General features: G+C 34.2%; 6 protein-coding genes across 13 annotated transcripts; 2 read left to right on the top strand and 4 right to left on the bottom strand.

The window, feature by feature from the left end:
• The first annotated feature begins 3,320 nt into the window (after window positions 1-3,320).
• LOC105964295 (protein ACTIVITY OF BC1 COMPLEX KINASE 7, chloroplastic) lies at window positions 3,321-9,249 on the top strand. Its single transcript, XM_088821980.1, has 19 exons — window positions 3,321-3,364; window positions 4,100-4,438; window positions 4,717-5,305; window positions 5,408-5,551; window positions 5,644-5,769; window positions 5,874-5,961; window positions 6,070-6,163; window positions 6,419-6,512; window positions 6,684-6,738; window positions 6,844-6,935; window positions 7,033-7,203; window positions 7,334-7,390; window positions 7,477-7,560; window positions 7,658-7,742; window positions 7,893-7,954; window positions 8,030-8,104; window positions 8,251-8,355; window positions 8,697-8,838; window positions 8,911-9,249. Exons 3-19 carry the CDS (start codon window positions 4,736-4,738, stop codon window positions 8,982-8,984), a joined length of 2,118 nt encoding a protein of 705 aa, XP_088678106.1. The 5' UTR covers window positions 3,321-3,364; window positions 4,100-4,438; window positions 4,717-4,735; the 3' UTR covers window positions 8,985-9,249.
• Window positions 9,250-9,438: 189 nt separating this feature from the next.
• Window positions 9,439-11,131, bottom strand: LOC105951290 (Ribosomal protein L36). Its single transcript, XM_088821981.1, has 3 exons — window positions 11,003-11,131; window positions 10,344-10,496; window positions 9,439-9,802 (listed from the first exon to the last, which is right to left on the bottom strand). The coding sequence occupies exons 2-3, from the start codon at window positions 10,493-10,495 to the stop codon at window positions 9,655-9,657; spliced, it is 300 nt and encodes a 99-aa protein (XP_088678107.1). The 5' UTR covers window position 10,496; window positions 11,003-11,131; the 3' UTR covers window positions 9,439-9,654.
• A 952-nt stretch (window positions 11,132-12,083) lies between these two features.
• Window positions 12,084-17,390, bottom strand: LACS8 (AMP-dependent synthetase and ligase family protein). 5 transcript variants are annotated; one of them, XM_012974695.2, is made up of 12 exons: window positions 17,079-17,390; window positions 15,812-16,400; window positions 15,626-15,706; window positions 15,152-15,424; window positions 14,532-14,663; window positions 14,276-14,449; window positions 13,956-14,185; window positions 13,755-13,872; window positions 13,460-13,591; window positions 13,225-13,359; window positions 12,924-13,130; window positions 12,084-12,473 (listed from the first exon to the last, which is right to left on the bottom strand). In XM_012974695.2, exons 2-12 carry the CDS (start codon window positions 16,319-16,321, stop codon window positions 12,309-12,311), a joined length of 2,157 nt encoding a protein of 718 aa, XP_012830149.2. In that variant the 5' UTR covers window positions 16,322-16,400; window positions 17,079-17,390; the 3' UTR covers window positions 12,084-12,308. The 5 variants fall into 5 exon arrangements, with proteins under 5 accessions (XP_012830149.2, XP_012830148.2, XP_012830150.2 ...); XM_012974694.2 differs by having other exon boundaries at window positions 15,812-16,360; window positions 17,079-17,238; XM_012974696.2 differs by lacking the exon at window positions 17,079-17,390 and adding an exon at window positions 16,981-17,060.
• A 625-nt stretch (window positions 17,391-18,015) lies between these two features.
• Window positions 18,016-20,795, bottom strand: LOC105951287 (cytoplasmic dynein 2 light intermediate chain). Of its 3 annotated transcripts, none has more exons than XM_012974692.2 (4): window positions 20,664-20,795; window positions 19,744-20,077; window positions 19,299-19,487; window positions 18,016-18,325 (listed from the first exon to the last, which is right to left on the bottom strand). In XM_012974692.2, exons 2-4 carry the CDS (start codon window positions 19,987-19,989, stop codon window positions 18,242-18,244), a joined length of 519 nt encoding a protein of 172 aa, XP_012830146.1. In that variant the 5' UTR covers window positions 19,990-20,077; window positions 20,664-20,795; the 3' UTR covers window positions 18,016-18,241. The 3 variants fall into 3 exon arrangements, with proteins under 3 accessions (XP_012830146.1, XP_012830145.1, XP_088678117.1); XM_012974691.2 differs by having other exon boundaries at window positions 20,628-20,766; XM_088821991.1 differs by having other exon boundaries at window positions 19,744-20,098; window positions 20,628-20,668.
• Window positions 20,796-20,829: 34 nt separating this feature from the next.
• LOC105951284 (putative membrane protein At3g27390) lies at window positions 20,830-24,149 on the top strand. Of its 2 annotated transcripts, XM_012974689.2 has the most exons (9): window positions 20,981-21,219; window positions 21,523-21,631; window positions 21,712-21,904; window positions 22,028-22,164; window positions 22,265-22,660; window positions 22,770-22,926; window positions 23,073-23,268; window positions 23,355-23,595; window positions 23,747-24,149. In XM_012974689.2, the coding sequence occupies exons 1-9, from the start codon at window positions 21,126-21,128 to the stop codon at window positions 23,961-23,963; spliced, it is 1,740 nt and encodes a 579-aa protein (XP_012830143.2). In that variant the 5' UTR covers window positions 20,981-21,125; the 3' UTR covers window positions 23,964-24,149. The 2 variants fall into 2 exon arrangements, with proteins under 2 accessions (XP_012830142.2, XP_012830143.2); XM_012974688.2 differs by lacking the exon at window positions 21,523-21,631 and having other exon boundaries at window positions 20,830-21,219.
• LOC105951286 (protein transport protein sft2) lies at window positions 24,121-27,396 on the bottom strand. The gene is made up of 4 exons (XM_012974690.2): window positions 26,922-27,396; window positions 25,517-25,784; window positions 25,272-25,376; window positions 24,121-24,611 (listed from the first exon to the last, which is right to left on the bottom strand). The coding sequence occupies exons 1-4, from the start codon at window positions 27,110-27,112 to the stop codon at window positions 24,501-24,503; spliced, it is 675 nt and encodes a 224-aa protein (XP_012830144.1). The 5' UTR covers window positions 27,113-27,396; the 3' UTR covers window positions 24,121-24,500.
• Between the last annotated feature and the right edge of the window lie 420 nt (window positions 27,397-27,816).

The following is a 27,816-nucleotide window of genomic DNA, read 5'->3' as shown; positions in this document are numbered from 1 at the left end:
TGTTTCTAACGGATATATCTGTTAGGAAATAGCTTTTTTGGTGTAGTGAATGTCCCAAAAAATATGGAGTCTACCCTTGCAGACGTGACATTTCTTTTACCGTACTTTTTAAACTGAAAAATTACCCACACGGGTGGTCATGGTAATAATAAAAATTTGTGAAAGTGTTATTCAAGAAGAATAAAGATTTCATGTAAAGTTCACATGAGGGTAATTTTTGTCTTTAAAAAGTACCATAAAGAAATGTCGTGTGTGTAGGGTATAATAAGCATTATTGGAATATTCCACGTAATAAAAAAATTCCTTGAAAAATCATACTATAAGGGGGTCGATGTAAGACGGAAACAAACATTAGGGGAATTATTAATATAAACTATTTACGACAAGAGCACTTCGAGTGGGATTATTAAATGAGCTATCAAAACATTTAACCACCATTTTTATACTCCAAAATAATAATTTTTAATTCTAATAGAGTTATCATGAAATGAGGTATTTTGATATTTCCTCTTACAGAATGTAAAAATACATTATGCAACCGTGCAGAAATAAAATATCAAACATGAGTTATGAATTTAATCACCTCAGTGTCCATTTAGAAAATAACATGTGGCAATTAGATATATTTAATTAACAACTATTTTATACTTATGGTTGGAGCAAATACATTTAGATAAATATCAAAATAAAATATTAAATAGCACATAAATATTCGCAAACTCATTTTGATACTTTTGGGTTGGAGTTGCTATAGATATTTACTTAATTATATTTATTAGAGTTATAATGAAGTACTTATTAGTGGAATAAAATATATAGTATATACGATCATTATACATTTTAAACAAAACAATTGATATTCTTAATGTTAGCCATTAAATAAAGTGGATAAACGAATTTAATACCAAAGATTTAGAATTATTATATTTTGAAATATATAAAATCAATTCGTTTTTTTTATCGATTGATTAAACTTAACTTAGGTTATTCAATTTATTAGAACAAACAATCATGGTAAAATTTATATTTTAATTAGTATATAATTTAAAAAGTTAAATCAATCGTAAAATTTATTGTCACATGGATTCAGTGAAGAAAAAATAATTATTTAAATAATAACATGAAATTCATTTAGTATAATTTTCAATATGGTAAATAATTGGGAGTACATTACTCTACACATATCATAACAAATACTGTCAATTTTTGCAAGATAGTAAATTCAAACATGTATCTTTCTTTTTTGCTGATATTATTAATATATAATATTAAATTAGTAAAAAAATACATATTCTCTAGTCATGTTCATGTAAAATGTATAATATCAAATAATTTATTCTGTAGTATTTTTTTAATATAAATCCAAATTTATGAATTAAAATTAAAAAAATTCGTAACATCACCAACCATGCAATTATAATAAGGGAAGATTTTAAATCGAATTTAACTAAATTAAAATTAAATTAATTATAAAATTAAATTCAAAAATAAATTTATTTAGGGTTTCTAAGAAAGTTGATATATTTGGAGCATTTTATAAATGGTAGGATATAAATATATTAATTAAACAATTAAATATATTTAATTACCTTTAATTTTGGAAAATGATGACATGTTTTTTGATAATTTATTTCCACCAATCAATTTGCCACTTGGGATGAAATTGATGACATATCATCAATTGAAATTGCCAAATGTCAATCAATTAGCTATGGAATTCAACTTTTATATATTATATAGATAATTTTTTTCTTAGTTGCAAATAAGTTTTCCCTAATTTTGATAAATCATATTTACGTATTTTAATGAAACAAATATGATGTATAATTATTTAAGCATTCGTATTTGGCTGTATGGTTTAATTTGTAATTAAATTTTAACAAAAAAAAAATTAACAATGAAATTTATTTAATTACACCATTATTTATTTATGTAAATTTACATTTTTTTTTATATATATATATATATATATATATATATATATTTTTTTTTTTTTTTTTTTTTGATATGCCTAATTGGCCCAACTCAATGGGCCTACAAATTATTTATTTACTGGGCCACGAGCCCAATATCGAAGATCACTATCACCGAGGCCCAATCACCTACAAGTAAGGTTTGGGCCCGACAATCTCAACTAATCTATAAATAAAGGTTTGAACTCATTCCTTAAGGTACGTCCTATTATCTGAGCAATACTATTAAATGTATTCTCTGGACTATTTCCACTATCTGCACGTCTGACTTGAGCGTCGGAGGGGTTTCTTCACGTGTACTATGATTCGCAGGTACCTCAGGATCATCAAGTTGTCAAGCTACTGATCCACTTTGCTCTCGCAGTTCGTTTTCTACACTACCTCAGGTGATCTAAGTAATTAGCATCATATATATATATATATATATATATATATATATATATATATATATATATATATATATATATATATATATATATATATATATATTGAAAAAACAAAAAAAGAATGTGGGAAACTCAATACACTGAGTTCATGACAAACTCAACAAAAAATTTGTAGAGTTCGTGTTGTTCAACAAAAACCCAATGCATTAAGTTCGTGCTGATTAACACGAACCCAACTAGATGTCCAATTTTTATTTTTATTTACAGTTGTTATACGGGACGGGCAGTCACGATCGAGAACTTATGTTGTTTTTTAAGTGATCTAAGAATTGTGTTAGAAAAAAAAACCATGGAATATCACATAATCCCATACAAATATAAATTAAACCCACCCCTTGGCTTCCAAATATTGTTTATTGCTACACCAACAATTCATTCATATTGTTTGCATGCCAATTCTTCATTCCAAGATTAGGTCACATGCAAATGATGTGATTAATGGTCCATTAGTTATGGGAGCTTCAAGTAAATGCCGACAACCAACCTACTTACAACTTTCGATCAAACCCTAATTAAGATTTAAATACATTAGTTGAATTTTGATAGTTTCACCCTCTAAACAAGATTCAAGTGATATTAGTGTTTTACGATCAAATAATTACCTATATGTACCTTCAATTATGATGAATTTAATTTCAATTTCTAGATTGTTTTAGGATGTATAATATAACATAGTTATTAACTTATTATTAAAGAAAGTAAAATGTTTATCCAGCATATTAAGAGACAACTTATACATGTTAATCGATAATCCCTCGACATTGCAACTGTGCGAATTGAACATCTATACAAATCAAATTACGATTTTGTAGATGCGTAGATGCTACCACCTGATGAAATACATTGAGTAATCATTCACCATTGATCTATATATATAATAACACGCATCCACGGACCACTTGTATATGTGTTGTAAGTGAATTGCTATTTGTACAAATATATAGGGCTTAATTCCACTTTGCACCCTTGAAATATACCATTTTGGCACTTTGCACCCTCGAAACAAATTAATAGCACTTTGCACCCTCAAAACACAATAAATCATTCACAATGCACCCTGAATTGAATAATAAAGGCAATTTCATTTTTCATTGGTATTTTTTTTCGGGGTGCAAAATAAAAAAATAAATTGTTATTTTCTTGAACCTCCAACCTAATTTCGAGCGGACAAAGTGCGAAAAAATAAAAATTACACCGGATTATTTAAAACACCTACATTTTCTTACAAAAGAAAAAATAAAAAATAAGTTTTTATCACTAAATTATTCGATTGATGGAGCTTTTATGTAACTGTTTGAAAATATTAGGTGAAAATACTTGGAAGAAAATATGACTTTCAGATTACTTGAAAACAGAATAGTTGAATGATTTTTTTCTGTAAAATATTTGATATTTGATAAATAAATAAAAAATTAATATATAGATAAAATTTATTTTTATTTTTGAACTTTATAGTTTCAAATTGATTGATGAATAAAAAAAATATTTGACATTTGACATCCTAAAAAAAATATCACTAAAAATATTAAATTACATTTTTTAGCTTTAAAAATTCATTTGGGGTGCATTATGCCTGATTTATTGTATTTCGAGGGTGCAAAGTGCTATTAATTTGTTTCGAGGGTGCAAAGTGCCAAAATGGTATATTTCAAGGGTGCAAAGTGGAATTAAAATATATAGTGCAAGTGTTTGGTTTAAAAAAAAAATTGAAGAAAAAACAAACCTACTCTATATAATAATATTAAGGACCTCTACATAATATTAAGCACAACAACAATAAAATTATTTAAAAAGAAAAAAAGGTGCACGTTACCTGTCATTTTCTATAGTTTGTTTCCGGCATGTTTAAATTGCTGAATACTGTTTGAGTGTCAAACAATATGGCAGTTGAAGAAAGTGGCACTCCCATTTTTCCCATTTTTCAAATACAAATTCTTTTCTCAACAAATCTGGGTTCTGAGCGATTCTCCATTCTCATTCTTCTTCTGATTCTTCTCTACCGCCAATTTCCATTCAACTGTAAGCCTACTTTTTTTTTTTTGTTAATTTTCGCTTTTGAATTCTAATTTATGATTAATTTTTGGGGTTTTCTAGCCTATAGAGTTATTAGGGTTTTGGATGATCTGGGAAAATGGAGGTTGTTGATTAGATTACTTGTTTGTTGTTAAAAAAATTGGGGAAAATGAAATATATATATTATTTTAAAGGAAACTTGCATCACTACACTGTGAATTCTGATGAGATCATTTGCAAAAGTTTTGGATGACTGAATCAGATAGTTTCCATTGATTTTACAGATTTGCTGGGCCTCGATAAATGGCGGCGATATTGGCTTCCCACGGCTGCTGTTGCCGCACGCTCGACAACCTTAGTTTCTCGGGTTCATTGACGAACTACTGTAAGTATAACGAAAACTATGGGAATAATCATCACCTTAAAACTAGGAAGATACATACTAGGAGGATCAAAGCCGAGACGCAAGAGAGAGAGTTGCCAGCTGTAGTGGGTAGACACGGCAGGGTTATTGAAATGGTAAATACGACCGAAAGACGAAAACTAATGCTACCCGAAAATGTGAATGGATCCTCTGCAAAGAAGAATGATGTTAATGGAGGAATACTTGTTAACGGAGGAATACTTGTTAGGAGAAACCCTACTCCGCTTTTATTAGCATCTCCGATGCCTAAACCTAAGCAGCTTCAGCCGATTGAAGGGCTAAAAGCTTTGCCCTCCGATGAAGGTTTTAGTTGGGCCAACGAAAACTATAACTCCACTCAAAGAACTATTGATGTGTGGTCCTCTGTTTTTTCATTGCGTGTTCGTATTCTATTCGACGATTCAAAGTGGACGTACATTGCTGAAGGAGGCTTCACTGAGGAGAAACAGGTTGATTACCATTGCTTTCTTAAGCATGCACTATGTATCGTCATTTCTTCGTTTATATATATGTCTATATTTATATCTTAAGATCCAATTAAAATTGATCAGAGAAAGAGAAGACGGAAAACGGCTTCATGGTTAAGGGAACGTGTGCTGCAACTTGGTCCCACTCTGATCAAACTCGGCCAAATATTATCAACAAGATCTGATATATTTCCTAAAGAATATGTCGACGAGCTTTCGAAACTGCAGGTAACAAACACTATGTTCATTGATATGTCGTAACTGTTTATGATGAATTTCTTTGTCTTGCTCCTCGACTTTTGTCAAATTGTGTTTACCAGGATAGGGTACCTGCATTTTCAACAGTCAAAGTGAAGAATTTAATCGAGAGGGAATTGGGAGCTGGGATTAATGTGTTGTTCAAGGAGTTCGAAGACCAACCAATTGCAGCTGCTAGTCTTGGTCAGGTGTTATTTTACCCCTCGTTGCCTTGTCGTTTTTGTTTTTACTAATTAAATACATACATCCGTAAACATTTGATTGTGATTGTGTTTATGACGCATATTGTTAGGTTCACAGGGCTGTCTTGCAAAACGGAGAGACGGTAATCGTCAAAGTTCAAAGACCAGGCCTCAAGAAACTTTTTGACATTGATCTTAGTGAGCTAATATCTACACTCTTTTGACAACTTATATATATATATACACACACACACACACACACACACATATAAATTGCTTCCTTTTTCTAACTTTCTCGTTGTTCAGAAAATTTCAAGCTAATTGCTCAATGGTTCCAAACAAGTGAATCTCTAGGCGGTCCAGCGAGGGATTGGATGGGGATATACGACGAATGTGCCAAGTAAGTTGTATTAGAAGAATATTATCATTAGTGGTTTCTGTAAATTAATTATTTTAATTGAATAAAACGGGCATTCACAATCAGCTTTGGCATCTCCCCTGCTGTGAAACCATTTTAAGATTAAAGAGTTAATCTGGAAATGTACTTAAGACCAGTAATAAGATATATAAATACAATCTTGAGTGCATTCATAATATATAAATAGCCCGTTTGGCCGCTTGTGATTCTTATTTGTCATGTTTATGGAAATTTCAGGATCTTGTATGAAGAAATTGATTATATACAGGAGGCAAAGAATGCTGATAGATTACGTCGGGATTTTCGCAATATAAAGTGGGTCCGAGTACCTGTATGTTTTCTCCTCAAGTACTTTTAAATTTCTTGCTCTCATATCTTAACTATGAGAAATATCTTTCCGTAAATATTTCATTACATTCTTGATATTTTACGGAGACTTTTACTTTACTGAATTCTCGAATATGATTATTATATTGCTTTTGGTTTTTTCATTATAATGTAGGTGGTTTTCTGGGAATATACAGCAACTAAGGTGCTAACGTTAGAGTATGTTCCAGGTAATACTTTGATATCGGATATCGTTCGTGTCTCTATTAAGAATTTTCTTGTATACACATGTGAATTAAGATTCTTTGAATTTTTTTTTTTACCATTTTAATAAGGTATTAAGATAAACCAGCTGGATAAGATAGATGCGCGGGGTTATGATCGTTCTAAAATTTCGTCACGTGCAATTGAGGCCTTCTTAATCCAGGTTAGCTTATCTTCTTAAAATGAACTGTCGAATAAAACGCGGTTTATGGTGTTGATGTAAAAAGATTGAGAATGAATTTGTTGTATATATATTGCAGATACTGAAGAATGGTTTCTTTCACGCTGATCCACATCCAGGAAATGTAGCTATAGATAGGGATGGAGCAATAATTTACTATGACTTTGGTATGATGGGAGAGATTAAGAGTTCAACAAGGGACACCCTCTTACAGCTTTTCTACTCCGTTTACGAAAAGGATATTAAAAAGGTCATCTTTCTTATGATTTTTTTTTTTTTTATTATTATCATTTACGAAATTTGCATAAAATAGTTGTTGTAGAAAGAGAGACGACCATTAAAATTGCAGTAGCTAACATTGAGGCAAGGTGGAAATGCAGGTTATGCAATATCTCGTAGATCTTGGAGCGCTTCAGCCCACAGGGGATATGTTATCAGTATGCTCTTCTTCACTACACATCTTTTTTCTACTTTCTCTAACATTTAACCGTTTTCTGGATTTTAAATTTAAAATTCATTTCAGGTAAGAAGATCAATACAGTTTTTCTTGGATAATCTGTTAAGTGAAACACCCGATCAGGAGAAAACTTTTTCTGCAATCGGTGAGGTACGAGGAACTCAGTCAGTGTCTTTTTTCCTTTTCTTCTTTTTCGTTTTGATGTTCTCTATTTCAGGATATAACTTGAAAGTAAACTTGTTTGCAGGATTTATTTGCAATAGTAACAGATCAGCCATTCCGATTTCCTGCCACTTTTGCATTCGTGGTCAGGGCATTTTCAACACTCGAAGGTGCTCTCTCTCTCTATCTCTCTCTATCTCTCTCTCTCTCTCTCTCTCTCTCTCTCTCTCTCTCTCTCTCTCTCTCTCTCTCTCTCTCTCTCTCTCTCTCTCTCTCTCTCTCTCTCTCTCGCACGATTTAACGAGGTTGGTCTGTTGTAGGCATTGGCTATACTCTGGATCCAGATTTTTCATTCGTTAAGATTGCTGCGCCGTACGCACAGGTTCGGTTGTCTACATTATAATTAGTTGTTGTGCAGCTATTTTTAACTCTAAATCAATTTTTACATGCAATACAGGAACTCTTATTTGAGAGACTTAATCAGCGTACAGGGACACAAGTTGTTGAAGAAATGAAGAAACAAGCTGATGATGTACTGTATATATATCATTCCAATTTCGCTACTTATTTTTCAAATATATTGTCATTTTCTTTTTTTTCTCTTTTTTTTATAAATACCAGATACCTAGATTTATACTAATACTATAATACACTAATGTGTTGTGAATGTTTGAACAGGCAACATCGGACACAATCTCCATGCCTTACCGAATCCAGCAGATAGAAGACATTGTAAAACAACTTGAATCTGGGGATTTAAAGCTCCGTGTTCGTGTCCTTGAGGTTATTTTCTTTTACTTTTTTTTTCTCGAGTTTTTTTATTTCTCGGAGGCTGTCGAATTCTGTGACGGACCCGGACCCAGAATTTTGTCTTAGGAGGAGCCATATTAATTATGCTCTACTTATTACAAGATAAAACAATCTTGTGTCTGGAAAGTGGTGGAGGGGCCATGGCCCCCATGAGACCCCTATGCACGCTCCGCCACTGGTCAAATTAATTTTTTGTGTATATCTCAAGCTGTTGAATATTTTGGTCGACGACAGTATATTACTGTCCGATCAAAACTCTATTTCTTGATATGTATAAGAAGAATAATGTAAACGCATAATTTGAATTTTGTCAGTCGGAGAGAGCAGCTCAAAAGGCAACGGTACTGCAGATGGGAACCATATATACAATATTAGGGGGCACCCTCCTAAATATTGGCGCAATGTTCGTCAATCAAGGCAGTCGAATGATTGCAAATGGTTCGTTTACTATGGCAGGTCTGTGTTATAGTTTTCTTGTTCCCATTCATCCTTGTGATAATTACTATTCTAATCAAATCTCATGTGCAGGTTTTTTCTTCCTTCTATTTGTTAGATCCATGCAAAGGGTGAAAGAACTTGATAACTTTGAGAAAATGATTTGAATTCGATAAATACCCAGATTTATTTATTTTATTTATTCTTTTTTCATTTATTGGGCCCTTATAAAAGGGTTAATAGGAAATTGAAATTTGAGAGGATGCCCGTATAAACCCATATATATATCTCGTGCATTCGTCTATGTTTAGATTCATGCAAGAGCTGAATAATTTGGTCACTGTAAGTTGTTCGACATAGGTTATGCATTTGTTGGTAGTGATGTATGTAAACAAATTGAGAATAGATGAATACATTACTTTTTTTTCTTTCCGGATATTGTTTTGGTTCGATTATTCATTGAATCGAGCTCGAACAAGTTTCTTTGATCAAGCTGAACACGAAATTGGCAGCATCCTGGAAAATATACTCTTCTTCATTCAAGATTCGAGCTTCTTAAACGAGAAAATGATCATAGGACAGACATTATAGAACTCGCAATTCATACGAAAACTAAATACAAAACCAAATGCTGTTTTGACATTCATCAGACAAAAAGAAGAAACGGGCTTTGAGATACATCGTAAGAAAATATCCATCCATGAAATTTGTTGTATAGTAAAACAATTGAGGGGAACTCTAGAAGAGTAATAATAGCATCCGATACTAGGTAAAACTTGTTTATTTAACTCGGTAAAAGTTTAAAGAAACCATTAAAAGCAGAAACGAGATGGTGTTCTAGCCCTGATTGAAGAGACGAGAGACAAGACCAACTCTCCACCACGGTGTCACTGTTAATGTCTGATTCTTGTGGGATATAAGAGATGGGAGACCACTTTTCTCCACCGATGATGACGTCATCTCTTTCGAACTTGTCCCTAATGACCTGCACACAAAAATATTACAACTCTAGAACCCAACTCGGACAGATATTTGCGACTAAAAATAGAACATCAATACGTAAAAAGCATAAAGGCTGATAGCTGATAAAATTTAGATGGTACTGCTTTCCAAATCTAAAAGAATGTTTAAGAATCGATGTATTGCTGTAAAGTTGATATATTATTTACTTGTCGGAATGGGAATTTTAAGTGCAAGTACAGTGACAGGATAACTTGTCTTGTGTGTGTGTGTCAAGTACTTGTCATTCATGAAACCATTCCTCGTGATTAACATCTTGGACAACTTCATTAAAACAACGGGAGAAGATTTTGGAAGTTCCTAAATAGGAGATTAATCTATGTTGTCAGTTTATAGAGGGCCATGAAAGAAATGAACTTAGCACAAGCATACCACATTTGCAAGTTGCGTTTCTCAACATAGTAGTACGATGAAATTACGAAAGCCGAAAACTTACACCTTTAAGCATTCGAAGATAAATATGCAAAACACAATTTCTTCAAATATGGGGTGAGAAAGAAACATACAGTGGGGGTAGTGGAGGTTCATATGCAAATGAAGAGAGGCCTTGACGCTGCTTGTGCTTCGGATTAACAGTGCATAGGACATACACGCGTCCACGTCGCTTCACTGTCCTACAAAATTCACACATCTTTTTTACCGATGAACGGACCTTCATCCTACACACGCAAGCAACAACAACGTTATATTTGTGCATGAGAGAAAGTGCTAACAAAAACCACTTGTCGTTCCAAAGTATCGTGTAACCTGATTGGCTGAATGAGAAACTAATAATATGTATAGGGCCACATCACACTGAAACCATAAACATGTAATACGAATATACGATAGACATTACTTACAGTGCAAGAATTGAAAGTGAGATTCAATATTCAGAAAAAACGATTTAAACAAGTAATCTCAACAAAGATGATACCATAAATTCAATAAATAAAATGAAGTATAAACCCTAAAAACATGAAAAATCACAGTGACGGGTTCTGGTTTCTATTCTAAGCAGACCCACGCCAAACCAAATTCAAATCATCACTAGAAAAACAAGAAATGGTAGAAATTGAAGTAAATTATCCTTCAATTCTTTAACATAAATTAAATTACTCGTCAGCAGCATTTCTCAGAAACAAAAAAAAGCAAAGGAGTAAAGAGGAAGGAGAAGAATCGAGACCTGAGTTAAGAATCTTGTTGGCTCGAGAATGAGAAGGAGAAAGAGAAAGAGGGGAATGTGGAGAAGCAAGAGCTTCGCTTCGCTTCGATCCGGTGTCGTTTTGCCGCTCACACTCCCACTGGGCTATTATTAGGCCCAACATAAAGGAAAAGAAAAAAAACAAATCAATACAATTTTGGTCCTCTTTAAGCTGCCTCGTGTTTGCAAAAACTTATTTAAAAGTAGAAGTTATGGATTGTGAGTTAAATTAATTTAGAATGCTTATTTTTAAAAGTTGGGTTTGTTTGCAAATTTATCGGAAAATCATATTAAATAGAAAAAGTAGGATCATGGATTTTTAATAAATTATAGCTTAAAACTGTTTATTTTAAGAGAAGCAAAAACAAAAGTTGTTTATGCAAACACCTAAAAACATATTATGTGAGAAAAAAACTCATAATCTATTTTTAAATGTTTTTGCAAACACCACCTAAGTATCGAGTGATAAATTTATTTATTTTGTTTTGAAATAGAGAATATCTTCTTTACTCCCTTTTTTATCAATAAAAACTAGAATCAAATGTAATTTCTTAAATGTCACTATTCAACCAAGTGAAAATCAAGTATTAAGAAGAAAAAAAAAAAAAAAAAAAAGAGCTTGTGGCTTCAATAATTTGAATATTTGATGAACTCAAATGATATTCACAGAGTCCAAATTGATAGGTCACATAGTAATTACAAAATTGATGAACTCAAATGATATTCAATTTTTTTTTTTTAAATGCAAGAGAAATGATGAATCCACTATAAATAAATATTGAAATAAATACATATTGGGATCAGAGAGAGGCCTGAGATTGGACAGAGAAAATAAAAAGTTGTTGATTTGGTAGGGCAACCGTAATCAACCCCTTGAATCACTACTATTACTGAAGTTTCGGCAGTATGAAATACATTACCATTGTCGTCACAAAAAAATCGATACCAAAATTCGTTCATCAAATATTGGTTGAGACACAAGACAAGAGATTTAATTAATTTGAATCCAAATGGGGAACAAAATACATACTCAATCAAACCCATGGAAGAAGAGAATTAACAAAAAAAAAATCAAACCCGTAACGAAATACTTGGTTCTTACAACAACCAAAACATCGTTGTTATTATTCGACAAAGGTTTGCTTTCATCTGTGTACGTACAACAACGACACAATCAACATAGAGGAGAAACAAAATTCTCTCTTAACAAAAAAAAAAGGACGTGGATTATTATTGAGAACAACTTCTCCTCAGCCAGCACAAAGATCAAATGTAAAATATTACTTCATCACTTGTACAACTTTTGGAGCTCATCTTTAAATTTGGCTTTCAATTGCTCCCTCTTCAATTTGAGAGCTGCAGTAACCAACCCAGATTCTGGTGTCCATGGATCCGGCAGCAAATGGATCTTTGCCGGAATTTCAAACTTCTCCAGTTTTGCTGTTTTTGCTGCCTGTATTATTTTATTTATTTCCCAACTTACATCAAGCTACCGATTACAAGAAATGAACAACAATAATACTTCCTTTAAAGTATTGACAGATAGAAATAATTTACAACAGAAGAAACATGCAGCAATAAGTAGAATCTAACGCCTTGTTCGGCTCGGCTACATGGATTGGGATTAATTTGGATTAGATTGAATTATATTAATTCCCTAACGACTAATTAAGAAGTTGGTTAGTAAGATGTTTGGTTATGTATATTAGATCTAGTATTAAATTTTGGTATTTATGTGTGATTTCTCAATAACGTCCATAATTTAACAAAAGTCGTATCATATTTTGTAGTATTTTAGAGACAAGATCGTTTTTTTTTCCCTTTCTAGTTTACTACCTACAGCTTTTATTGCGGGCGTTGGATACTAAATGTAAAAATATTTTCATTCGGGCAGGGAACAAACCTTGATGAGTGATTGCTGAACCTCATTTTTAGCTTCGGTTTTGTCACACAACTCGGAGAAATCATTGTATTTAATTCCAGATTCATTTGCCCATTCTTCAAGGGACTGGCGTGAAGGCACAATTAGGGCAACACAAAAGTTGTTGAAAGGATCTGCATGGACCATGATATTCTCTACGAAGTTGCTCGACATAAGTGCAGCCTCAACCTTGAAGAACATCAAACTTTAATGAGTTAAAATTCGAGGGAAAAATTAATGCAGGCAGGCAACACTTGGGATAAAAATCACATTAAGAAACCACCTTGCCAAGAGAGACGTATTCCCCATGTTGAAGCTTGACAATATCTTTCTTTCTGTCAATAATCTCAAGGCATCCATCTGCATGAAACCTTCCAATATCACCAGTGTAGAACCAACGCATGCCACTTTCATCAACCTGTATAATTATGCAAAAGCAAAAATGAAGAATCAGTAACTATAAATGAAATAGGCAGCAGAATTGCAATATGCATTTACTTAGAAGAACAAGTTTGCACCTTGTAAACTTCCTCAGTTTTCAAGTCATTATTATAGTAGCCAGCAGTCACACTGGCCCCACCAACAACAACCTCTCCTCGGGGCAAAGGCTTATCCGAGGTTGTGTAGCCACCTTCTTCCCAAGAAACTAACTGCACCACATTTCCACAAAAATATTTCAATTATTCAAAGACTAAGCAGTTTCATCTATGCCCCTTCAGTATTTATAATCTTCTTCGAATCTTTACTTACAGGTGGTATATGTTTGACTAGAAGCCCGCCCTTAGGACGGAAATGTTACAAAAGGAAATATACCTTAATGTAGCAACAAGGAAGAGGAGGGCCAACACGCCCAACAGAAGTGTCATCCGCCTCTGAAAAAGCAGCTCCAGCACATGTTTCTGTTAGGCCATATCCTTGACCAATCGGAGCCCTGCAAACCAAAAAAGTTAATGTATATAACACATGTGTTGATCCAAAGCATAAATTATCATCTTCATTCTGTCGAAAGCTTACCCCATGCAAATGTTGATAAATCTTTGTGTATCTCCAGATAAAGGAGCTCCACCACAAAGCATAAATCGGATATCTCCTCCAAGAATAGACCTTATCTTTTTAAAAACAAGTGCATCCCACAAAAGAGTTTCTAGACCCCACGCTCCAAACCAGCTTCCTTGAATAGCGACCAGACGGCGCTTGTAAGCGATGTTGAAAAGTTTCTTCACAATACCTCCTTTCTCGTCAACCTAAGACGTGAAAAAAATATTAAAGTCTCTCGTCTTTTAGAACTTGTTACTGTGTTTTAATGATATTAATATGTGCACTGCATAAATAACCTTCTTCAGTACTCCATCTCTAACACGGTCAAGTATAGCTGGAACAGCTGCCATTAGTGTAGGCTGTAACATAGAAGCATCTCCCTTGGTTCCCTTTTTTATTTTGTTGGATGTGTCTGTTAATGTCAGTGCCGAGCCATAGCCAATTCCAGTCCCCGCAGTTAACATGACAGTCTGTAGGAATAAATATCTTAGAACTACCATGGTGATAATATTAATCCTAGAAAATAATAAAAGATTAGAATAAACATGTCACCTCAGCAGCTAACTCAAACACATGAGCTAGAGGCAAGTATGCCAAATAGAGATCCTTGTTTCCAATTTGTGGGATCACTGTCATAACTGCTGCTGCAGTTGCTACAATGTTGCCATGACTCATCATAACACCCTACAAATTTCAATGAAAACCATGTCGGCAAAGAACCCTTCTCTTGAAAAAGAGTTAAAGTGTAGAACTAGAGATCCGTTGACGAAACATACTAAGCATGAATTATAACCGCATTCAAATTTGAATGTGTAACGATGTGAAAAATAAAATTGCTCAAAATCTAAAACCATCTCATCCAAACAAAGAAATTGCTCAAGTGTTGCCTGGATAACCTCTTTTATACTGGAGTTGAAAATGCAACTAAAAACATATGATTGGCCAAATTAATTTATATACATACAAGCTAATTTTAGTAGATATCTCTTCACTTTGAAGGTAGATGAACGCAAGCTGGAATACGAAATAAATAACAGCTGAGTCTATACATAAGAAGATTTTACAGGTATGATTCTTTTATCTCCACCAAAGATCATTCATTATATTTATGCACAAAATATGGGTCATTTAAGAATGCAAGTTCTTGTGCAGAACACAAATATGGATCAAACCTTAGGGAGGCCTGTACTGCCACTTGTGTACATGATGACAGCAATATCTTTCTTGATTGGCAGATTAGGTTGAGCAGGATTATTTTTTCCAAGTACTTCCACTTCCGTAAAAGAGGAAATTTTCCATTCACTAATCTTTTGGTTAGCACTGGCATCATTTGCAGAGTCTTCATCGTCAAAATAAATAATGTGTTTAATGCTTGGCAGGCTTGAACTTATTGCAGCCAACTTCTTTAATTGCTTGGAATCACAAACCAGGGTTGACACTTGAGTCTGTCAAGACACACTTGTAAACATTAGTTAGTTCTAGAGTTTTTACGACAAAATTGATCTCAAATGGTAGTCAATTGTTCATTCTTGACCGGAAAAGAAAACCGAAATAGGGAAGCAAATAAATTCTATGAAATACAATAACAAGAAAAATAAATCTGGATGACAGCTAGAGTAACCCTTTAAGAGATAAATCACGGCCACCTCATTTAATGAGTGAATTAGGGCATCGTCTCCTAAAGAAGCATAAATGGTAACAACAGTGATGTTCTGGCGGAAGAATCCCTGAAACCAACGAGAAAAGTAAGATTAGATCAAGACCACGGAAAAACTAAATAAAAGAAAATGAGAATTTAAAAAAATAAATTCACCCAAACTTGCAAACATTACCTGAAATGCGATTAACCACTCTGCTCGAGATTCAGAAAAAATGGCAGCACGAGTGTCTACATCATGGCCAAGTTTAAGAAGACCAGAAGCAAAGTTGCAAACACGGTCAAATATCTGGCTATAAGTTTCCCACTGGTACTCGCCCAAGTGAAGCTTCTCAAATTTTCTCCCATCACTAGCTGTAACAAAGTCTTTAGCAATTAGCTTTCTTGTCCCGAGACACTTTGCTTGTTGATGCCTTTTACACGACTGCTCAAACAATGATGCCAAAGTCGTAGCCCCTTCCCAAGGAACTTCAACTAATTTGGTTGACCTAGCATTGCGCATTGCAAAACCAGACTCGCCACCAACTTGAACTGGAACTCCTCTCGGCTTCGACTTTCTCTTTCCGCCAAGTACCACGGCGAGGACTATAGGTATAACCACAGCAAAAATGACAGCACCAACAATCCCATATATTCCATTATCTTTGATAATCGACAAAAAGCTGCTACTTCCAATATTCTTCATCGTGTTTGTGTCCAGGTTACTTTCCTCAGCTTCACCTATCTATAAAGAATATGCAATTAACTTGTGATAATCAGCATTCCTGCACAGAAAAAAAAATGTTTATCACCAACCAAGTTCAAATTAAAGTAACCAACACCATATATGCTCGAATAGAGTGGAGTAACAGCATCAAAACCACCATAATACAAACATTCACATCGATACGTACAGAATAAAGGAAACATAAATCACATATGATAGTGCATATCGTATCTACATTTTATACATCACTGGTACTTGTAAAAGTTTCCATTTGGAGTGAAGCTCCAAATTCCCTTAACCCAACTCTACAGTAAGGGATAAAACCGTACAAAGATTCTGTTTTCCCCGAAAGGAAGACCAACTTAGCACACCTACTCAAGAAACTTGAAATTCGTAAACACAGGCACTAAATTGATCAATAAATTAAAAAAAAAAAAATGATCATACGTCAGTTCAACGAAAAGCTAATAATCATCAAAGCCCAACATCACAAATAATTAATCAAAATTGAGAAATGAAATAACAGAGAATTTTGTTTCAATTCATCCCAAAAACTTCAAAATCTAAGCAGAAAAAAGGGAATAAATTGGTATAAATACAGTAAAAATCAATCACGATCATCACGAAATGGATCATACATCGACGAACACACACACAAAAGAAACTTGATTTAGGAATAGAGCATCAAAATTGCGATCATAAAATACAGAAATAAAAAAGAAATAAGTGCTCGCACCTTTGAGGATTTCAATATATTTATTGTTGGCTCACAGAGCATATAATTTGATCATGCAAATATCAGGATTGGAAAAGTTGGAATAGTCTGTTCTAGTGAGCGTGGTAGTAAGGGTATAAATGCCCCACTTTTCTTCTTCCTTAAATTACAATGTCGACCCATTTCTCTTTTTAATTGAAAACCGATCCTTGTAGGTTTTTATAATTATATAGAGACCCCCTTGTATTATCTTTTTTTTTTTTTTGTCCTTTTGAATAGTTTTCTTTAAATATGCCTAATTTATTGACTCATAAGTAAATTGAATAAATAAATAAAACCATTAACTATTTCATTCGTATAAATATTTTCTTGATATATATTTTAAATAAATTCTATTTTTTTTTAGAATTCTTTTTATTATCTTAGAATGAAGAGATCTCTGTTTTTTGATAAGAAAATAAAACAAGTTCCAAGAAAGAAAATAAATAAATTAATTGAGCAATCACCAAGTTGCTATTGATAATAATAAACGATTGGTTCAATTTATTATTCTTTGTATAAAAATTGCTAGTATATAGTATAAATAACTAATAAAACATGGGAGTAAAAACAATTATTGTTAGTTGTATGCAAAAACAGGTAATAAAAGAGGTTGGAATAATAATAAATTAACTGGAGAAAGAAGAGAATTGAACAGAAATTGAAATGGGCACACAATTCCATACAAAATTGAAATGGGCAGCACAGCAATTAATTTAGTCATGACTCATGAATTCATTTATCTAGAAGCTACGGACTTGTTCTTTAAACAATGAATGAATAACATGTTTATTGTTGACTCATTAAAATTTAGAAAATGGGTTTCATAAATCCTAGTCAAATTGTATTTAAATAAATATTGTCATTGTCGAATTATTAAATTAGTTTTTGGTTATTATTATTATATGGTACTACTATCTCAGCAGAAATCAGTTAAGACTGTTGCAATTTTGATTCAGTCCATGTAGATCATACAACCAGTAAGATAGACCGACCATAAACCATGTAGTTTTACACCATGAATCGACACACACACACACACACACATGTGAATGTATGTAAAAACGAGTATTTGACAGTACACGTATACGCACGTATATGGAGAAGTTACATTTTTTCGAGTGTTAGATAGATGGTAGAAAAGTCTAGTTGGAACCACGTTTAGCAGTTTCTTCGGCCCGAGTGAGTGCATCCGATACCACATCCAAACTCCAATCCTTCACATCTTCCTGCAAATTTACAATCAACCCACTTTACACCTCTAATCTAACGTAACACATGCAGAAGCAATACACAATATATGACCTAAAAAAAAGAGCACAGAAAACTCGAGGTAGAATCCGGTTCAAGAGTAAATGCGCATAGTTTCAGTTTAACTTTTTTTTTTTTAATTAGTTATTTAGCTTATATACAAGAAGTCAGAAAATAATCATAGAGACTGCATGCATATATATATATATATAGCTTAAAAAAATTGGAAATTATATGCTATCACTCAATTAGTGCTTGTGATATGCACGAGACAGCTTTCAGCAATATATCGAGGAGATATTTTCAAATTTTGAGGAATGGAGAGAATCCCCGAACAAGAAGACTATTATATTGAAATTCTCCCTCCCTCTACATATATGTTACTCATAAAACTGGAAAACAGAAATAGTAGACGGCTAATCCCCACCTATGGACAACTGAAATCGATTTCAGATTGCAGTTTTCAATACACACAGATAGACTTTTGCAACACAAGAAATGTCAAGTTTTGAACTGTGTGCCGTATACTTCACAAATAAATATTTTTCACATTATATTTACTAGTTATTGGCACTTCCAATATTTCACATTTTGAATAATCAATCCTTTTATTAACAGTTATCTTACATTTAACAAATCACGACTTAGGAGTAATAAAAAAGAGGTCAGATTAAATAGTAAGTATAAACATTTATCAAAAAGATTATAAATAAATCAAATGAACCAATATCATAATCTGTCTAACCCCTGATATCCAAATTCATAACTTTTAGTCTTTTACTTTTATTAGAATTTATATTTGACTCATTGTATTTACTATCTGAGAGAAATAACACATTTGGCATCGGATGCAATATGTTACCACATTCCAGTCACAAATAAAACGCGTACAACGATCCAACACACAAATAATTGCAATGTCGATAAGGGAAGGGAAGAAGATGAAATTACCAAGTTCAAGGGTTCGTCAGTGCGTATTCTAGCATTTTGACGAGAAATCTTAGACTCAAAAGGAGTCCTTGGTCGAACTTGTTGAATTTCATCCCACTCCTCACGACTCAGCATCCTCACCGTACCCTGTCCCGCAGGTGCATTCTTTATCTTTCTCTCTATCCTTTCCTGCGATCTTGCATCATCAAGCTGCAAGTACGTTTTTTTAGTTTTAGCTTTTTCCAATCTTGAAAAAAGGCCATTTACGTAATACCATTCGTGGCCATAAAGACTGATGCCCTTACAACCTTTTTTCGAGACTAATAAAAACGTATTCAAGAAATAATGTTTCGATGGTCATAATTTTGTTAAGATGTACAGCAAGCAATAAACTCCTTTGCAAACTCAAGCGCTTTGACTCTCGGGACAAAAAAAAAATCAACGAGAAAACAAATTCAAAAAGTACCATCATGAGGAGCTTGGCAAAGAGGGCAGTTCCGACAACAGTAAGTAACATAGGCATAGTAGCTGTATCGAGATACTTTCTTGATTCAGGAACATCTACAAATAGTTTACTTTTCTTGGTCGATCTTCTTCGTTTCTCCTTCTCAAGGTCTGCAAGCTTCCTCTTCAAGGTGTCGCTTGGACCATCATGGGACAGTGTGTGCACTTTCCTACATATCTGAGACAATGTCCGACGAACTCCGTTCATCTTTACCAAGGTCCAAGGCTCATTTATCACTTGATTACAAGGTTAACCAAAACGAGCAATACGAAATCCTAGCTGGCAACAGTTTATCCTATTTCCACAACACGTTTAACTAAAAATAAGTGACCCGGAATACAATTAGAACAGTTGCAGAATCACTGGTTACGACAGAAGAAGCATGTACAGCTAATCAACAAGTACAGAAGAATTAGGAAAATAAAAAATAATAAAAATTGAAAATTGTAGATGGATGTTGTGTCAGTAACTTTTGTTAAACAGCTTAATGAAATTGAAACTAATATTCACCGAGAAAATGACATTGATTTCAAATTCAATTTTTTTTATTGAAAAAAATATACACAAATATATTTTTATATAGATCATTAATATTCCCAAAATATTAATTTACAAAGCGGGAATTGAAATTGGGATTCAATTTTTGTTTAAATTTATATTTTTGTTATGAAGAAAAACGATTGAGCTGAAATGCAAACACAGAGTCTAGTTAGATCAAACTCAGTTAAACAATAATTATCGACAGAGATTAATTTAAAAGTATTAGAGACATAAACAATGAAGCATGATAAACCCTAAAAAGATGAATGTAAAAAGGAAGAAATGGGAGAGATTGAATAATTGACCTTAAATTATTAAAGACGAAGGAGAAGAATCGATACCTCCTGGCCTGGATTAAGAATCTCGAAAGAGCTGAAAAAAACTAGAGCTTGGATACGGTGTCGTTTTGTTCACTCACACACCACAACTGGGCCATTCATCAAGCCCATCGGGCCCAAATTTCATTCTGGAAAGAAGAAAAAAAAGAAAGAAAAAAAGAAAGACAGGTTCCCGCCAAATGACGCATGCGTCACCATCTGCCACCTGTTTTCCCGGGAATGTCATGCAACATAAACAAAAAGTACACGCGTCGCAACCCAGCCCATCTTCTCTCTCACACATCCCACCATTTCTAAGCAGTTATACTTTTACTCTCACCATTTCTAATACTCTGAATCAAAACTATAGTTTTTTTTTTTTTTTTAAACCAACCTTTAATTCTTGTTCAATTCTCTATATTATTCATCTTCTTCTGGAATTTTGTTTTCTTCTCTACTGTTCGAGTACTGATATATCAGTAGTTGATGGAGGTGCCAGTTGGATTTGCGGCCAAGTTGTGGAGTTTTATCTCTTTTTTGCCCTTCTTCCTCTCCCTCTTCATATTAGGCCTTCTCAAAGGTACACATTTAATTTTCACTCTCTCTCTCTAGATTAATTAATGATTTTATTTTTTTCTGTACTTACTATTTAAATTATTCCAAGATTGATGATATACATAATTGATCATATTTTTTCTGTATGTTGCATTTACTCTATGAAATGAAAAATATGTTCTTGTGTGCTTGATTGCCGATTTAGGTTTAGTTTGTTTGTATGTACTCATTTATATATATATATATATATATATATATATATATATATATATATATATATATATATATATATATATATATATATATGGTGGTGGTGGTTCATGAGCAGGAATGATTATATATCCAGTTGTGTTAGCTATCGTAACTATCGGAAACTCCGCGGTTGCGATAGGTCTGTGGCCTGCACATTTTATCTGGACTTACTACTGCCTCGCAAAGTACGCACCCTCTTATTTACTTGTATCGATCATCGATCCCAGCTACTATTAATTAACTTTATATCAAAAATTTAAAACAGAAGCAAAAGACTAGGCTGGACTTTGAAGATTCTTGTGTTGTTGTCATTGCCTGTACCCTTAATCCTATGGCCTGTGTTTGCAATAATCGGGAGTCTCATCGGTGGGTTTGGTTACGGCTTTTTCGCACCGTTGATTGCAACATTCGAAGCTGTTGGTGAGAATGTCACCGACAAGTGCTATCACTGCTTTTCGGTCAGTCAGTTTCTCGATTTTTAAACATATATATAATAAAAACCTCATCAACTTTGAATTAATTAATTTGTTTTAAATAGAATTAATTGGACTAATTAGAAACAAAAAAAATGATATAATCAGGACGGTTGCTATTCCACCGTGGAAGGTAGCTGTACTGTAGTGAGGGATTTTACCGATTTTTGCTTCCATTCTTACTTCTCCTACATGGATGAACTCATTGCCGAAGTCCATCAAGACGAGAAACCCATACAAATAAAGTTTAGTCAATTACTTTCTTTTCTTAAATATAAGTTTTATTAGCTTTCGCGGTAGGGTACGTATTATTAATTAATGTTTTGTTTTAACTCGATTTTCAAGGTTATGGAGGGTCCCAGGTTGTTTGTTGGTGTGTGTAGTTGCTATTCCGGTGGATGTTCTTCTGATAACAGCAGTCGCTCTTTGGAAGAGCCCGTATATGCTGTTCCGGGGTTGGAAGAGGCTGTTCGAGGATTTGACGGGCCGTGAGGGCCCGTTTCTTGAAACTGTTTGCGTTCCGTTCGCCGGACTAGCCATTCTTCTCTGGCCTTTGGCCGTTTTAGGAGCTGTGTTGGCTGCTTTTCTATCTAGCTTTCTTCTTGCTCTCTATTCCGGAGTTATCGTGCACCAGGAAGATTCCGTTCGGATGGGGCTTGCGTACGCTGTGGCGGTTATTTCGTTGTTCGATGAATATGCTAATGATCTACTGTACTTGACAGAAGGTTCATGCTTCCCCAGGTATGTAACAACTCACACGCTTTTCATGTTATCTTTTCTTGATGTGATCTATCGATCGTTTTTTTTTCCCTTTTTTTTTTCTGATTCAATGAATCCTTATGACAGCTAGGCCTCAGTACCGTAGAAGCACGAATCCCTCCAAAGGACTAGAGAAAAGGATGTCACTCGATAGCAAAAACGATAGAGAAGGATTACGCAGTTCCAGGCTAGCTTCTCAAGGATCAAGAACCCTAAAACAAGCTATTCAACGATATACACCCGTACAGGTATGGGGCGTAATTTACTTGTATTAATATGTGGAAAATATTGCCGTTGATTAATTAGGGGATAATTCATTATATATACATATATATATATATATATATATATATATATATATATATATATATATATATATATATATATATGATAGGTATGGGATTGGCTGTTCAAGTCTTGTGAGGTGAACGGAAAAATTATGCTTAGAGAAGGGCTGATAAATAGTAAAGATATTCAAGACTGCATGATCAAAGGGAACTGCAAGAAGCTCGGAGTTAAGCTACCGGTTTGGTCCGTATTACAATGTCTCGTCACATCGGCTAGATCCGATTCACCTGGTTTGATCATCTGTAAGTATGTGATCTCGTCTTGTTTTGTTGGTCGGTCTCGGTTTTTGTTTGATGCGTATATTTTCCAATTCTAATTTTGTACGTAGCGGACCAAGTGGAATTAACAAGATCAAACTTACCGAGGGATAAAGTGTTCGAGTGGTTTATTGGGCCGCTTTTTACCATGAAGGAGCAAGTGAAGGGATTGCAATTGGAAGAAAACGAGGAAAATTGCCTGAAAAAGTTGGTTATAGATTGCAACAATGATAGACCCGAAGATTGGGACAGCACTCGATTCCCGTCCACCGACAAAGTCAGAACAGCACAGTTGCAAGCTGTAATTAGGAGGTGAGTCAGCACAAGTGATCTTTCTTTGAAAAACCATAACTATATAGTTTATTCTTTGTTTAATTTATTCCGGCGTGCAATTTGCTCCGTAACTATAGCAAGCCAGAAAAAAGCTATGTAATATATGTATGTGTGTATGTATATAAAACAGGCTTCAAGGAATAGTGGGGTCGATGTCGAGATTGCCGACATTCAGAAGAAGATTTAGGAATTTAGTGAAGGTGTTGTATGTGGAAGCAATAGAGAAGGGTCTCTTGGTTGAGGATTCATCGAGAGCTGGATTTCACGGTCGACGTTTGTTTGGAAGAAAAGAAAGGGAGGATTTTGCTGCCAATACCAACGATAGCGGTGGACCTGCTATCGTATGACTTTGGAGCATAGATTGCTAATTAAACCATGTATGAAACATAAACAGGGCTATGTAGCATTCTTCTTCTTGTATCCACGTTTTTTATTAGCTATTTATGTGTCACCTAACATCTTGTTCCAGGGCTGTTTATTCCTAAGATCCTATTGATATTGAAATTATAAAATACATAATAAGATTGATATTATAAGTGCAATTTTCGAAGACAATGTCAATTTTTCCATTAGATTACAAAAATCGTAATAAAACATTGCGCACGTTCAAATCTAACGAGTTAGACTAAGAATAGTTCAAGAGGTAACTGTACCACCACAACTGTAGTTCGTTCGATCACAACTAGAGTAGATTATATTGTGCTGGAGCTAAAATTGTACATTGGAGAGTGCTTTAGCAGCTTGCCTGTTGTGCAAAACCCAGCCTTCCGCAGATGATAAAAAGCTTTACAAAATCGGTGGGAGTGATAATATAATATTGAGAAGAAAGATGAAGAATGGTGCAGATTAAATTGTGGTTTAGTGGACAAAATTAGGGTGAGGGGTCATCTTCCAAAGCATCTGAATAAAGACGAAACGAGTGTTGAAGACAGAAATTTCAGGCCGGCTGATCCTCCAGGGAAGTAGGATATGGCGTAGTATGAGAGGGCAAGTACCTGAAATAAACATCAACTAGTTAGATTACAAGCATGTACACAACTGTTATTACTACTAAAACGGAAATTCCGCTTATCACAGTTTCATCATTTCCTCAAACACACCACTTCTTTCAATTCTATTGTTTGCTATACTTTATATCTTCTATGCACACAGGGTTTGCTAAATCATAGCTTGTCTTTTTCGGAACTCAGAGGAAAGAAATTGCATATTTACATATAACATGCAAGTCAAAGTCACAAAAGTTCCAGAATTTCAAGCTAGGATAACATGTATGAAATAGAAAACAACTAACTACTGCAAATAATTGATACATGTTGGAATTAAGGGCACAATTACGGGCAAACATGTTTGAGATTATGGCTTAAAACAACTTGTAAAAGAACCACAACATGGAGTTTATAAACACTCAAAACCAGATTAGAAGCCCAAAAAAAGCTCATAATCTGTTTCAAAAAAACTTTTTCGAACACCAACTAAGAGGTCCAAATGGCTAGGCTATGTCCAACAGTTTTAAGTAAGCATAGATTTGCTAGTCCAAATCAGGGTTGGCTTGTACTCCTTATACACGAAATAAGTGAAACTGCCTGTTGGACCAGTAAATTAGGAGTGCAATTATAATGGCGATAAAGATAACAACAATGAAAGAGGTTTCACACCTGTAAGACAGAGAAAAGAACAGAAAGAATGTAACTGTGAAGCACCATGGATACATAAATTGTGCCCGCCATGCTGCCAATAAATCCCAATGTAAAAGGAAGCCTCTGAACAAAACAAAACATAAAATTAATCAGGCGGACAAGTATAGAGAAGCAAATGAAATGAAATATGACCAAAACACCACTTAAGAATATGGATAAATATAAGCAGAAGAAGTCTCTAATTATAACATCAACTAAGATACCTCTTTCGATAACATGTGCATAAGCTGATTTTTTGGACCTTTCAAGGCAAAAAATGAACCAACTATGAAGGCACACCCGATAGTGAAGCAGATTGCAAACTTCTGAGGTTTCAATACCATTACCGGAAGGAATATAGTGAAACCAACGAAGATAAAGAAGATTCCAGTGGCGAGGAAGATCCCAAAGTACATTAGAGACTTTCCAGATGGGACGCTGCTTGTAGAAGAATTGAAGCTCCCAGGTAACTCCCTCACGCCTTTCGAAACCCTGTTTAGTATAAAAGAAAAACAAAAGGATAATTTAGAGAGACTAAATATATTGGAGAAACTCACACAATAATCACATATGTTTCAACACACAGCAAAAATAACTAGCAGCAGAGTAAATTCTCATTTTCGCTTAAAAGTACAACAAACTTGGGCAAGTTGTCCAACTTGTCATCGAGTAATCTTTTTTCTCCACGTTTTCTGGCGAGGATGTAAGATTATAGAAGAAAAGAGTATGGGCATCACGCCAGTTTATAGGCCAACTTAAATTTAAAATCTTCAATATCATTCTTGAAAAAGCGAACAAGTGTCTCACAGCTCATATCCTCATCTGAGGGTAAATTATTAGCAACGTTTTTAAAATTGGTTTTTGTCTCCGGGTTTTAGCTGCCTGGTTCATGATTAATATTGAATTGGACTGGACCAACGATTGGTTCGCGGTCTGACCGGCCAGTCCAATCCGGTTTAAACAGCATGGTTACTAGACAGAGCTAGTTCAAGCATTTAGAGAAGCTGGAGACTCAAAGTAACTCAGTTATCACATATTATGCCTTATCTTGGAATATAAAGAGCATCTAGAAGAAGTTGGGATTCTATGGGAAATTCTCAGAAAAGGAGAGCTTGGTGGAGGGGGTATTCTATGGGAAATTATCTACTCCATCGTCTTTGTGTGAAGCCAATACCCTCGTCATAGTTTGGAAAATTGGATCATTACAAAATGGACTATTCCACGTGAAAACGATATATCATAGAACATACAGATGCCCATAAATAATATAACAGAGAACAAAATAATTACACAAGTGTATCACAGTTGCTAGTGAACAAAGGATAAAGAGGCATGGATTATTACACAGAAAAATATTAAGTTTGATTTTGCCTTCCCCGCAAATAAAGATAGCAAGCATTATAGAAGGCATATACTAACCACAAGTTTGATTTCTAACAAAATTATGTGATAAACGATATCATGGTCCAAAAATGAAAGAAGAAAACCCAAATTGCTATTTAATCGTAAGGAAAAATTGTTGAGAAATCTAATAGAAACAACAAATTGAAGAAAAATCAACAGTAATCTGAATAAAAAGAAGAGGAAAGTGCAACAACAAATAATCTAGGTTTTGTGTATCATACTTACACGCTGAATGTGGATGAAACTTTGTCGTTGGCGGTTCGCACAGCGGCTTCAATATCGAAGGAGGAGGAATCTTCATCGTCGGCGTTGGAAGCGGCGGCATAAGCGTTCCAGTCGGCGAGCAGAGACGACGGCTTCTTATCGAGATCGCTGCTAGGGCCACCACTGAACCACGCCTGCGCTGTTTTATGCATTTCTATGTAGTGTTTATTGAGAAATGCAAAAGATGTCGGTACGAGAGATCCACGTTATCACGGCGGCAACGCCGGAGGCAGCGGCGGCGGCAGTTGTTTCAGAATTGGGGGTGGCGTGAAGAACTGAAGAAGATCTGATGTGGTGATGGGATGCGCGGCTGTGTTCTGTTCTTGCTATTTTTTTTCAATTTTTCCTTTTCTCTCTACAAGAAAATTAACTAGCTACTACATATTTTACTATTATTTAATTTGTATTTTAACTGTAAAAAAAAATCTTGTGTTACACAGTATTTTACTATTTTCTTCCTTTATAATAAGGAAAATTCCAAATTAGATAGAAACATTTGACTTTTTCAATAGGCGCAATTTGTTAAATAGCCCACACACTAATTGTAGAGCCTGGAATTTGGAGAACACTACTCGTATAATCCGAAACTTGAAAAAATTCAAACTTTTATAGTTGACATACAAAAAAAATTAATACTACATTACAAATTGAATTTGGTAGAAATTAATGTAAAATATAGGGTTCCAAAATGGACGACTATTAACATTCTATTACAAAAACATCTATTTGAGTGACATCACCGAAAGTCACCTCAATTTATTACACAACTTAAGTGTATAACACAATGGCTTGATACTTAATCTGCGCATAACATTCAAGAAGAGAAACGAGTAAGTCCAAACGACTTAGTGAGAAA

Source organism: Erythranthe guttata, chromosome 8 (assembly GCF_056151865.1).
Source record: "Erythranthe guttata isolate IM_541 chromosome 8, IM_541, whole genome shotgun sequence".
NCBI lineage: Eukaryota > Viridiplantae > Streptophyta > Magnoliopsida > Lamiales > Phrymaceae > Erythranthe > Erythranthe guttata.
This window is presented reverse-complemented; position numbering and strand designations above follow the sequence as displayed.

Coding starts and splice junctions, on each gene's coding strand:
- LOC105951286 (XM_012974690.2), bottom strand. CDS start 27,112: ATGCATAAAACAGCGCAGGCGTGGTTCAGTGGTGGCCCTAGCAGCGAT. Junction 25,785..26,921: donor GTTTCATCCACATTCAGCGT/GTAAGTATGATA, acceptor TATACTAAACAG/GGTTTCGAAAGGCGTGAGGG. Junction 25,377..25,516: donor TGCACATGTTATCGAAAGAG/GTATCTTAGTTG, acceptor TGTTTTGTTCAG/AGGCTTCCTTTTACATTGGG.
- LACS8 (XM_012974694.2), bottom strand. CDS start 17,120: ATGCTCTGTGAGCCAACAATAAATATATTGAAATCCTCAAAG. Junction 15,707..15,811: donor AGTGGTTAATCGCATTTCAG/GTAATGTTTGCA, acceptor CGTTGGTTTCAG/GGATTCTTCCGCCAGAACAT. Junction 14,186..14,275: donor GAGATGGAGTACTGAAGAAG/GTTATTTATGCA, acceptor TTCACGTCTTAG/GTTGACGAGAAAGGAGGTAT.
- LOC105964295 (XM_088821980.1), top strand. CDS start 4,736: ATGGCGGCGATATTGGCTTCCCACGGCTGCTGTTGCCGCACGCTCGAC. Junction 5,552..5,643: donor ACGAGCTTTCGAAACTGCAG/GTAACAAACACT, acceptor TGTGTTTACCAG/GATAGGGTACCTGCATTTTC. Junction 7,743..7,892: donor GGCATTTTCAACACTCGAAG/GTGCTCTCTCTC, acceptor GGTCTGTTGTAG/GCATTGGCTATACTCTGGAT.
- LOC105951290 (XM_088821981.1), bottom strand. CDS start 10,495: ATGAAGGTCCGTTCATCGGTAAAAAAGATGTGTGAATTTTGTAGGACA. Junction 9,803..10,343: donor GAACCTCCACTACCCCCACT/GTATGTTTCTTT, acceptor TTTTGTGTGCAG/GTCATTAGGGACAAGTTCGA.
- LOC105951284 (XM_012974688.2), top strand. CDS start 20,840: ATGACGCATGCGTCACCATCTGCCACCTGTTTTCCCGGGAATGTCATG. Junction 21,905..22,027: donor AGTGCTATCACTGCTTTTCG/GTCAGTCAGTTT, acceptor TGATATAATCAG/GACGGTTGCTATTCCACCGT. Junction 22,165..22,264: donor GAGAAACCCATACAAATAAA/GTTTAGTCAATT, acceptor TCGATTTTCAAG/GTTATGGAGGGTCCCAGGTT.
- LOC105951287 (XM_012974692.2), bottom strand. CDS start 19,989: ATGAACGGAGTTCGTCGGACATTGTCTCAGATATGTAGGAAAGTGCAC. Junction 19,488..19,743: donor TTGCCAAGCTCCTCATGATG/GTACTTTTTGAA, acceptor ACGTACTTGCAG/CTTGATGATGCAAGATCGCA. Junction 18,326..19,298: donor CTGACGAACCCTTGAACTTG/GTAATTTCATCT, acceptor GTAAATTTGCAG/GAAGATGTGAAGGATTGGAG.